The 12,378-nt window shown below is 44.4% G+C and overlaps 1 protein-coding gene across 1 annotated transcript; it reads left to right on the top strand.

The window, feature by feature from the left end:
• Positions 1-1,333: 1,333 nt before the first annotated feature.
• LOC134354547 (di-N-acetylchitobiase-like) lies at positions 1,334-11,385 on the top strand. The gene is made up of 6 exons (XM_063063465.1): positions 1,334-1,347; positions 6,364-6,572; positions 7,625-7,796; positions 7,874-7,971; positions 8,565-8,723; positions 11,188-11,385. Exons 2-6 carry the CDS (start codon positions 6,375-6,377, stop codon positions 11,383-11,385), a joined length of 825 nt encoding a protein of 274 aa, XP_062919535.1. The 5' UTR covers positions 1,334-1,347; positions 6,364-6,374.
• Positions 11,386-12,378: the final 993 nt, after the last annotated feature.

The raw sequence follows: 12,378 nt of genomic DNA, 5'->3' as shown, positions 1-12,378 counted from the left end.
TCCACTGCAACCAAGGAATACTCCAACTGAGACGACTACTTGTACCAGTGGACCCGGACTTCTGAAGTCGAGAGGGTGGAACTATTCCCGTGTTTCCACTTTAAAAACTCTCCTGCACAGGCCTCCTGTCATCATTGGATATGCCGGAAAACCAATAATTTTACAATGAACTACTTCAGTACATGAAGTAATTCGGAAGCAGATATGAACGTGGCATTGAAGAGGCTGTTAGATAGACACATAGAGGGAAATGAATCATGTGCAGACCGTAGAGATGTAGCTGGATTCGGCTTCATGTTTGGGGTAGATATTGTGGGCTGAAGGGCCTGTTTCTGCGCTGTACCGTTCTCTGTTCAGTGTTAAAAGTTCAAAACCTTCAAAGTAAATTGATGATCAAAAATAAATGTCACCATACACGACATTTTCCTGAAGGCGTTTGCAGAAAAACAGAAATGCAGTATAAGGGAATTTATGAAAACTATGCATAAACAAAGACTGATAAACAACCAATGTGCAAAAGAAGACAAATTCTATAAATAAAAACAAATACAAGTTACTGGGAACATGAGTTGTAGAGTCCTTGAGAGTGAGTCTGTAGGTTGTGGAACAGTTCAGTGTTGAGTTGAGTGAGATTACTCATGTTGGTTTGGGAGTCTGATGGTTGAGAGGTAATAACTGTCCCTGAACCTGGTAGTGTGGGACCTGAGGCTCCTGTACCTCCTTCCTGTTGGTTGAGGGGCATTAGCTGTTTCTGAACCTGGTGGTGTGGGACACAAGGTTCCTGTACCTCCTTCCTGTGGGAAGAGCTCTTGAATGGATAGAGGGAGTCCTTGATGATAGATGCTGCTTTCTTGTGGCAGTGCTCTTCGAAGATGTGCCCAGTGATGGGGAGGGCTGTGATTGACTGGGCTGTAATCCACCACCATCTTTAGATTTATCTGTTCCTGGGTATTGGTATCTCTATACTAGGCCATGAGGCAACCAGTCAGTATACTCTGCACTGTGTATCTATAGACATTTGACAAAGTTTTAGATAACTTGCTGAATCTGTGCAAACTTCTAAGAAAGTAGAGGTGCTGCCGTGCCTTCTTTGTAAAGACCTTCTTGTAATTGTTCTTTGTAATGCTATATGCTATGCAAATCTATATTATTGTATGAGACTTTTGATGTTTCCATTACCTCAGATGGCAGTTTTATTTTTATTCAAGGTATTTGCCTTTCACCTTGACGAGAGTGATTGGAAGCTTTACGACTGGTCGAAGATCACAACAATTGTAGTCGCCCTACGCACTGAACCGGAGGCTGTTTGTACTGCTCATGCAAATAACGCTCGAATTGTCTTGAAAGGTACAGTAACTCATTTTATCACAGCCGAGAGAGTGAATAGTTTGTGATTAACATCTATAGATCTAAATGGTTAATTAGGGTAGAACTCAGGAATGGGAAGGGTGCAATCACAGGCATCGATCAGACCACACATGATGTATTGTGAGCAGTTTTGGGTTCTCTATCTGAGAAGGGATGTGCTGATACTGGAGAGGGTGCAGAGGAGGTCCACGAGAATGATCCCTGGAATTACTGGTTTACTGTATGAGGAACATTTGATGAATCTGAGCCTTTAGTTGCTGGAGTTTAGAAGAATGAAGGGGGATCTTATTGAAACTTTTTGAATATTGAAATGCCCAGACAGAGTGGATGGAGAGAATGTTTCCTATATTTGGGGAGTCTAGGACCTGACAGCACAGTTTTAGAACAGAGGGACATTCATTTAGAACAGATATGAGGAAGAATTCCTTGAGCCAGAGTGGCAAATCTGCGGAATTCATTGCCACAGATGCAAAGTCATTGGGTATGTTTAAAGTGGAGGTTGATATGTTCTCGATTAGTCAGGGCATTAAAGGTTAAGGGGAGAAGGCAAGAGAATGGAGTTGAGATGGATCCTAAATCAACTGTGGATTGGCAGAGCAGACTAGAAGGGCCAAATGGCCTAATTCTGCTCCAATGTTTATGTCTTATGTTTTAACACCAATTCTGTCTTGCAATACATTCAAGAGTACAAGAGCCATGAAGTAATGTTGAAGCTCTATAAAGCTCTGGTTAGACGACACTTGGAGTATTGCATTCAGTTCCAGTCACCTCACTAAAGGAAAAATGTGGAAGCTTTAGAGAGGGTATAGAGGAGATTTACCAGGATGCTGTCTGGACTAACATGCATGCCATATGAGGATAGCTTGAGGTGAGTGTGGCTAAGCATAGCTCAAACACCATCTATAAATTTACTGACAATACAATCATCGTTGGTAGAATCTCAGGTGGTAACGAGAGGGCATACAGGAGTGAGATATGCCAACTAGTGGAGTGGTGCCACAGCAACAACCTGGCACTCGGTGTCAGTAAGATGAAAGAGCTGATTGTGGACTTCAGGAAGGGCAAGACAAAGGAACACATACCAATCCTCATAGAGGGATCAGAAGTGGAGAGAATGAGCAGTTTCAAGCTCCTGGGTGTCAAGATCTCTGAGATTCTAACCTGGTCCCAACATATCGATGCAGTTATAAAGAAGGCAAGATTGCAAGACAGCAGCTATACTTCATTAGGAGTCTGAAGAAATTTGGTATGTCAACAAATACACTCAAAAACTTCTACAGATGTACTGTGGAGAGCATTCTGACAGTCTACATCACTGTTTGGTGTGGAGGGGCTATTGCACAGGACCAAAACAAGCTGCAGAAGGTTGTAAATCTAGTCAGCTCCATCTTGGGCACTAGCCTACAAAGTACCCAGGACATCTTTAGGGAGCGGTGTCTCAGAAAGGCAGCATCCATTATTAAGGACCCTCCAGCACCCAGGGCATGCCCTTTTCTCACTGTTACCATCAGGTAGGAGGTACAGAAGCCTGAAGGCACACACTCAGCGATTCAGGAACAACTTCTTCCCCTCTGCCATTTGATTTCTAAATGGACGTTGAATCTTTGGACACTACCTCACTTTTTTTAATATGCAGTATTTTGTATATTTTTTAAATCTATTTTCAATATACATAATTGATTTACTTGTTTATTTATTATTATTACTCTTTTTTTTTTCTCTGCTGTATGATGTATTGCATTGAACTGCTGCTGCTAAGTTAACAAATTTCACACCACATGCCGGCGAGATTAAACCTGATTCTGATTCTGAGGTAGGGCTTTTCTCTTTGGGGCGAAGGAGGATGAAAGGTGATTTGATCGAGGTGTACAAGTTGATAAGAGGTGCAGATAGAACGGAAAGCCAGTCTTTTTCCCTGGGTAGAAATGGCTCAAAGGGGCACAATTTTACTGTATGTTGACTGGAAGAAATTATGGGGGTGTCAGAGGTAGGTTCTTTATCCAGAGAGCGGTGGTGTGTGGAACTCATTGCCAGGAGTGATGTTTGGAACACTTTTACTGGCAAACGATCATTGCCAGTAATAGTCTGTAACTTCCCTTTGGACTTGAAGGCAATTCGACTGGGCAGAACCGAGGTGAGGTGACGGGCCTGTCACCGAGGGTGAGGAGGACCCAGAGTTCGATGGATTTAAGCGCTGTGTCCAAGGCTGAATCGAGGCAGCAAATTTTTTTTTAGAGGGTGGTAGTGGAGGCTAAGTCATTGGGTGTATTTAAGGCAGTTAGTCCGACTTCAGTGGTAGAGTCCATTGTTAAGGACGAGGTGCTGGAGAACTTGGTGACACAGGCCAAGATGGTACAAAGTCAGCATGGTTTCCTTAAGGCTAAATCCTGCCTGCCAAACTATTGGAATTCTTTGAGGAGATTACAAGTAGCATAGATAAAGGGGATGCAGTGGATGTTGTATATTTGGACTTCAGAAGGCCTTTGACAAGGTGCCACACGAGGCTGCTTACCATGGTATTACAGGAAAGTTACTAAGGTGGTTAGAGCATTGGCTGATTGGTAGGAGGCAGTGAGTGGGAATAAAAGGATCCTTGTCTGTTTGGCTGACAGTGACTCGTGGTGTTCCGCAGGGGTCGGTGTTGGGTCAACTTCCTTTTATGCTATATATAACTGCCGTAGATGATGAAATAGATGGCTTTGTTGTCAAGCTTGCTGATGATATGAATATTAGTGTAGAAGCAAGTAGTATTGAGGAAACAGGTAGGATGCAGTAGGACTTGGGCAGATGAGGAGAATGGGCAAGAAAGTGACAAATGAAATACAATGTTGGAAAATGCATGGTCATGCACTTTGGTAGTAGAAATAAATATGTGGACTGTTTTCTAAACGTGGAGAAAATCAAAAAAGATCTGACTTTCAAAAGGACTTGGGATTCCTTGTGCAGGACACCCTAAAGGTTAACTTGTAGGTTGAATCAATGGTGAGGAAGGCAGACGCCATGTTAGCATTCATTTCAAGAGGTCTAGATTACAAGAGCAGGGATGTGATGCTGAGGCTTTATAAGGCACTGGTGAGCCCTTACGTTGACTATTGTGTACAGTTTTGGGCCTCTCATCTTAGAAGAGATGTGCTGGAATTGGAGAGGGTCCAGAGGAGGTTTACAAGGATGATTCCAGGAATGAAAGGGTTACCATACGAGGAACGTTTGTACTTGCTTGAATTTAGAAGGATGAGGGGGATCTCATTGAAACCTTTCAAATATTGAAAGGACTACACAGAGTAGATGTGGAAAGGATGTTTCCCATGGTGGGAGAGTCTAGGACAAGAGGGTACAGCTTCAGGATAGAGGGGCATCCATTCAAAACAGAGATGCGGAGAAATTTCTTTAGCCAGACAGTGGGAATTTGTGGAATTTGTTGCCACATGCAGCTGTGTAGGCCAAGTTGTTGGGTGTATTTAAGGCAGAGATTGATAGGTTCTTGATTGGACATGGCTTCAAAGGTTATGGGGAGAAGGCTAGAAACTGGGGTTGAGGAGGAGATAAAGGGGATTAGCCACGATCGAATGGCAGAGCAGACTCGATGGGCCAGATGGCCTCATTCCGCTCCTGTATCATATGGTTTTCAGAGAGATATGCATAGGTTAAGTAAGTGAAAAAGGGTCTGGCAGATAGAGTGGCTATCCCTCGAGGTTGAGGATGATGGTCTTCATTCTGAAGAAGTGGCCCACAGAGCGAAGACGCATGTGCGTGTATTTGTTTAACGTGTACTTGATGTTGCACTCCAAGAAGCACACGATACTTCACAAATCAACCAACTGATTCCAATGGCATGGAAACCATGACGATCGGAGCTGACGGATTTGTTGCAGCCTTCATCCGCCTTCACAGCCGTTGAGTTCGAAGTAACTTCGTCCGCCTGTTTCACCGTTGAGGTCTTGGTTGGATTGTTCTTTGTCAGGGACCTCACCCTCGACCTTACCGGCATGGGTGACCCTACCAGGAGCACAGCTCCAGACGGCATTGCTCTCGGGATCACAGGACCACACAAGCTTCTCCACCGCGACAAGGTGACAATCCACAGAGAAGAGCAAATAGAGTACAATGTCGGAAAATGCGAGGTCATGCACTCTGGAAGGGAAAATGTAAGAAAAGATTATTACTTAAATGGTAAAAATTGCAGCACGCTGCTGTGCAGAGGGATTTGGGAGTTCATGTGCATGAATCACAAGAAGTTGGTTTGCAGGTACAGCAGGCTATCAGGAAGCCAAATGGAATGTTGGCCTTCATTGCTAGAGGGATTGAATTTAAGAGCAGGGAGGTTATGCACAGGGTACTGGTGAGGCCACACCTAGAGTACTGTATGCAGTCCTAGTCTCCTTACTTGAAAAAGGATATATTGGCTTTGGAGGCAGTGCAGAGGAGGTTCACCAGGTTGATTCCAGAGATGATGGGGTTAGACTATGAGGAGAGATTGAGTTGACTGGGACTGTACTCGCTGGAATTCAAAATAATGAGAGGGGATCTTATAGAAACATAAAATTATGAGAGAGATAGATAAGATAGAGGCAGAAAAGTTGTTTCCACTGGTAGGTGAGACTAGAACTAGGGGACATAGCCTCAAGATTCAGAGGCGTAGTTCAAGATGGAGATGAAGAGGAACTGCTTCTCCCAGAGAGTGGTGAATCTGTGGAATTCTCTGCCCAATGAAGCAGTGGAGGCTTCCTCAGTAAATATATTTAAGACGTGGAGGGATAGATTTTTTCATAGTAGGGGACTTAAGGGTTATAGGGAAAAGGCAGGTAGGTGGAGAAGTGTCCATGGTCAGATCAGCCGTGATCTTATTGAATGGCGGAGTGGGGCATGCTCGACAGGCAGATGGACGACTCTTTCTCCTATTTCTTATGTTTGTATGTTCAATTGATCATGCCTTGTAACATTCTGTACATCCTGTTGTCTGTTGTCTGAACTGAGCTGTGTTTTACCCCTTATCAGGCAGCTTAACAATGTCTGACATTGAAAGCAGGCATTTTAGAAGAAATTGGATGAAATACACTTCAAGCATCGTAAAATTCCGACATATGGATGGAATGTATTTAGAGCTTCTGGAAATGGTTGAAAAAGGGTCTGATCAGTATCATAAAGTAACTGAGTTCATTAAAGAAACTGCCTCACATTTCCACCAAGAGCTACCTGGATCTCAGGTAAAATGGTCAAATATTCAAGTTTTATTTGATGGGAACACTCTGCATGCACTCGGTGGCCACTTTATTAGGTACATCTGTACACCTGCTCATTAATGCAAATATCTAATCAGCCAATCACTGGGCAGCATCTCAAAGCATAAAAGAATGCAGACATGGTGAAGTTTCAGATGTTGTTCAGACCAAACATCAGAATGGGGAAGCAATCTGAGCTAAATGACATTGAACTTGGAATGATTGGAAGTCTGGCTGGTAGCGTAGTGACATCAGTGCCAGACTTCGGAGCAAAGACTCCCGAGTTCGAATCTGGCCGGCTCCCTTGCATGCTTTCCATCCGTGCTGGGTTGAGCGTCGAGCTAGCAACTTGGCCTCATAAAAATAAGAAAGCTTGCTAAAAGAAAAACGCCGTCGTGATGGTGTCCCGAGGACTCCACTTGGAGTTAAGGGCTTTCTTCTTTGGAATGATTGTTGGTGCCAGATGGGGTGGTTTGCGTATCTTAGAAGCTGCTGCTCTCGTGGGATTTTTACACACAACAGTCTCCAGAGTTACAGAGAATGATGCACAAACAAAAAAACAAGACATCCAGTGAATGGCAGTTCTGTGGGCAAAAATGCCATGAGCAATCAGAGGAGAATGGCCAGACTAATAGGAAGGCAGAGGTCAATCAAATAACTATGTTACAACAGTGTTGAATGTCAAAGTGGAGGGGCTACATTTTTGGAGGCACAAGGATGAATCATTGGAGGAGGAACCATCTCCCATTCTTCTGTACAGTTATCTGTTTCTACACCACCTTGTGGTACCAGTATTGTCCCTTTCCTGTAATACGGTTCCTCAAAGCATGGTGACTGTGACTGTGATGATGGAGGCAGAACTTGCCCTGGTTATTACTGGATCAGGAAAACAGAAAATTTCAAACGTACCTCTGATATACTGAGGCCAGTGTCCAACACTGTCACAGTGTTGGTGTGTGGGGAATTGTCTGCTGGAGATTATTTCCCAGTGTAAATAATAATATGAGACTGATTTCTCATTGTTCTTTGGCCCTCAGATCTCCTTTCACGTACCTTGGTCACCACACTGCAAGAACGAACGATGTTATGACTTTTTAGCAATTTCACAAGCCTGTGACATTTTATTTGTGGCATCCTATGACATTCCAAATGACCTGCGGGATGGTTGTGTTGCAAGGTCAAGTGCTCCCTATCACCGGGTTTTGTCAGGTAGGTTCTATGAGAACCTCAGCCTCACCCTCTCACAAAGCTGACTGAGATCCAATTTATACAATTTGTCCTTTCAGGAATGTCGGATTATATCAGACTGGGCATTGACTCCAGAAAGCTGGTGATGGGCGTTGCTTGGTACGGTTATGACTACACCTGCAAGCGCTTTCTCAGGGTAAGAGGTGATATTATTGAGAAGACTATAAGACATAGGAGCAGAATTACCCCTCGACAAGCAGGTTCATCCAGAGGGGGTAGTGTCACTCAGCTTCACTCACCCCATCACTGAGCTGTTCCCGTGATCCATGGAGTCACATTCAACTACTCTTCATCCCATCTTCATGATATTTATTGCTTATTTACTATTATTGTTTTTTTTCTTTTCTATTTGCACAGTTTGTGGTCTTTTGAACATTGGTTGTTTGTCCTGTTGGAAGTGGTCTTTCATTGACTCTGTTGTGTTTCTCTGTACTTACTGTGAATGCCCACAAGAAAATGAAACTCAGTATAGCATACAGTGATATATATCTGTAGTATGATGATAAATTTTGTCTGAACTTTGAACTTTGATCATTTTCCCTTGTGCCATAACCCTTCTCTATCACCTGAATTCTTGATGATTTTGTGTGATAAATGTTTCTTCAATATCATACCTAATGACTCCGATGGAGTCACCGTAGACACCAATTATACTTTCTGTGTATTTTTCATATTATCAGAGTGACTGTATTTACATCCACAATTTGTTTCTCTCTCTATATTTCTCAGGTGGGTGACTGTGAACTGGAAATGACTTCCCAATCTGTCCCGTGTAGTTATACTGCAGCAAGACGGATCCCATACAAACTCGTCATGCAGAGTCTGCCGAGATCACTCACTGGCAGGTTCTGGGATGATGATTGGAAAGCCCCATATTTTGTCTACTTGGTAAGATGATCTACAGAACACATTGGGGACCTGGGCATCAGAGCATTCCACCTACAATACAAATACTCCAGTCTTCCAGACTGAATAAATTCTGTGTAAACAACTCCGCAAAGCACAAATCATCCGATCTGTTTGGTGGTAACTAGTTGATATCCTACAGTATTGTCTAGAATCAAGTGTAGATAGAGAGACTGGAGATGAGAACTGAAATAGATATTCTCTCTTGGTTCGGCAAGATTTTTGCAAAAGTATCCTAGAGCATGTTGTTTATAAAGGCCTGGAAAACCGCTGGAGAATTTGCAAGGCTGAAGGGTATAACTCAGTAGTTGTAGTGCCCTGTCAGTGTACTGAGTGCAGTCTTCCACACATCGCTTTCCCTAATACGGATCAGACTGTGTGCACTCCATGGGTCTAGTTTTGTGAATGCCCTTGCCCTTTGGAGCACCTCGAAGCAAGGATCGAGCCACTGGATCTGAACACAACAAATGCTAGTCAATATCACTAGTAAGCTTACAATTGAGCACCAAACTGCAGTTCCGGTTCTTTAAATACTCGATTCTTAGCACCCAAAACACAATTACCAATTAGTGAGAACATCCTGAACTCTTAAAGCAGCTGTACCAGCTATCCATACTCTCGGGAGATAGAGCATCTAAATTACAAACACTGGCGTGGTTGGGAGAGTCTCGTAACGGTTTCTGTGTCACAGATGGCTAATTTTTAGGATGTACTATATATACTGGCTTATCTTCACCAATGTCTAAGATTTCTGTAGACATTCACTTAGACTCATGTTGGTGATCATCACATTTAGAGTTTTTGTCTGTTTCTGGTCTCATTATTATCTGCAAAGTTTCTAGTTAATACTTTCAATTGCCTAAAATTTGATCCCCAATACATGGACCCCAGTAATCTATATTTTTTCTCACTCCTTAAGGGTGGTGTGTATGTGATTTTTTCCCCTCAGTCTCAGGTCCTGTTACAGAGGCCTGGCAGCTTGAGGGTTCAGCATTGTATTCTTGTTCCTATCAGTTCACTCTTCTGGATTGAGATCTCAGATGTTGTTCCTGGGATTTGTTGGAGTCAATCTCCCAATCCAGATTTCACAGCTTCAGGTGCTCCTATCAGCACCAGGATTACTCTGGCTTAAACCTTCTCCATTGTTTCTAGATGCTTCTCTCGCCCATGCACTCTTCCAGTTCTCCTCAGTTGCTGTTTGGTTGCTTCAGGTACTGGCATGTTGTTACTCTGGAACTGTGCAAAGACTTTTCCTGCTTCTTTGGAGAACCAGTCAAATTAAACTAAATAAGTAATGCAAAAAGAAAGCAAGACAGCAGTGAGGTCGTGTCCATGGGTCCAATGTCCATTCACAAATCCGATGGCGGACGGGAAGAAGCTGTTTCTGAAACACTGAGTGTGCATCTTCAAACTCCTGTACCTCCTCCCTGATGGTTACAATGAGAAGAGGGCATGTCCTGGGTGATGGTGGTCATTAATGTTGGATATCGCCTTCTTTAGACATCGCCTTTTAAAGATGTCCAGAATGCTGGGAATGATGGAGCTGTCTGAGTTTGCAAACTTCTGCCGATTTTTCCACTCCAGTGCAGTTGCCCCTTCAGATCAGATAGTGATGCATCCAATTAGAATGCTCTCCATGTTACATCTGTAGAAATTGCTAGAGTCTTTGATGACAGACCAAATTTCAAACCGTAATGAAATTCAGCCACCGATGTGTCTTCTTTATATTGTATCAACGTGTTGGACTCAGGATAGATCTTCAGTGATGTTGACACCCAGCCTCTTCATTAAGAAAATCAGTCCCATCCCTCCCTCCCTGCATCTCTCCTTTCTGAAACTTATTCTCCCTCAAAAATCCATCAATTCTCCTTTCACTCCTTCTGCAATTAATGTAAACTCTGCTATGGGTTTTCAGAACCAAAGTCCCGGCAAGAGTCGGGGAATTTGGGTGGAGAGCTGTTTCAACACTTCCTGAGTCTGAAATTCCTGACGTTGATGCTGCCACGATCACATATCTTTCCCAACCTTGATAATTCTAATGAGACGAAGAACGATGGGCAATAGCTGGGCTTTCTTGTTCAAAAGAAGTTAACAGATGGCCTCGTGGAAAGATGTCAGGGGGGAAGCAATGGGAACAGATCACTGCCAAGAATAATGTGACATAGGAAAAGGAAAGGAACCTCCCGTGGGCTCTTTATGATGTGGGAAAAAAACTGAAGCACCTGGGGGAAATGGACAAGGACAGAGTGAATATAGACCCCACCCAAACACACACACACTACTACCCCTGCACATACAGTACCAGAGGACAGAAATGAACCTGTTCACGGGAATCGTGATACAGATCCTCCCTCTCCAGCACTAACGTGCCACCCAAATTACTCCACCGAACAATTTCAGCCTGGTCTCCTCTCAATCTGTGCATTTCCCCTTTGCTCGTTTGCAGGTTGGTAACACGTACCACGAGGTCTGGTACGATGATCCCGAGAGCATTTCTATGAGGGTGTCTATCGTGCTGAAACTGAACCTCCGTGGTGTCGGCGTGTGGACTGCAAACGACATCAACTACACTGGTGATGCCAGAACAAGAATGCAGGCTGCGGAGATGTGGAACGCAGTGTGTCCTCCCTGGTGCGATTACTGAGTGTGAACCATTTCATCTCTGTATCAGCTCATCAATTAGTATTGCAAGATGAGCATCGATATCTCTAGCATCCGATAATTTCTCGCCCTCCCCCCAATCTTCAGTTCCCCAATCTATCTCCCCTCCTACCCCTTTTCATTTCCTCACCTGTCCACCTCCCTCTGTGTCCCCCCTCGTCCCCCTTCTCCCCTCCCTTTCTCCCATGGTCCACGTTCATCTCCAGATTCCTCCTTCAGTCCTTCACCTTTTCCACCTATCAACTTCCAGCTTCTCAATCCACCCTCCCTCCCCACCCACCCATCCTCCCCCTCACCTGGCCTCACCTATCACCTGCCAGTCTGTACTCCTCCCCCTCCCTCCCCACCCACCCATCCTCCCCCTCACCTGGTCTCACCTATCACCTGCCAGTCTGTACTCCTCCCCCTCCCTCCCCACCCACCCATCCTCCCCCTCACCTGCTCTCACCTATCACCTCCCAGTCTGTACTCCTCCTCCTCCCTCCCCACCCACCCATCCTCCCCCTCACCTGGTCTCACCTATCACCTGCCAGTCTGTATTCCTCCCCCTCCTTCCCCACCCACCCATCCTCCCTCTCACCTGCTCTCACCTATCACCTGCCAGTCTGTATTCCTCCCCCTCCCTCCTCACCCACCCATCCTCCCCCTCACCTGGTCTCACCTATCATCTGCCAGTCTGTACTCCACCTCCCTCCCCACCCACCCATCCTCCCCCTCACCTGGTCTCACCTATCACCTGCCAGTCTGTACTCCTCCCCCTCCCTCCAGCTTCTTCCCCCTTCCTTTCCAGTCCTGATGAAGGGTCTCGGTCTGAAACATCGACTGTTTATTCCTCTCAATAGATGCTGCCTGACCTACTGAGTTCCTCCAGCATTTTCTGAGTGTAACAAAATTGAGCTCATTTGTAATAATAGTAAAATAAATATAAATGTAGAAAACAATTCAAACATTTTATTCATTAAATTCAAATAAAGCC

Source organism: Mobula hypostoma, chromosome 12 (assembly GCF_963921235.1).
Source record: "Mobula hypostoma chromosome 12, sMobHyp1.1, whole genome shotgun sequence".
NCBI classification, from domain to species: Eukaryota; Metazoa; Chordata; class Chondrichthyes; order Myliobatiformes; family Myliobatidae; genus Mobula; species Mobula hypostoma.
The sequence above is the reverse complement of the archived record's forward strand: the minus strand, read 5'-3'. Positions and strand labels throughout refer to the sequence as shown.

What these genes read in the sequence shown, in the direction of transcription:
- LOC134354547 (XM_063063465.1), top strand. Translation starts at nt 6,375, where the DNA reads ATGTCTGACATTGAAAGCAGGCATTTTAGAAGAAATTGGATGAAATAC. An exon ending in AAGAGCTACCTGGATCTCAG is followed by an intron (nt 6,573 to 7,624) that starts GTAAAATGGTCA and finishes TTTGGCCCTCAG; the next exon opens with ATCTCCTTTCACGTACCTTG. An exon ending in CCCCATATTTTGTCTACTTG is followed by an intron (nt 8,724 to 11,187) that starts GTAAGATGATCT and finishes GCTCGTTTGCAG; the next exon opens with GTTGGTAACACGTACCACGA.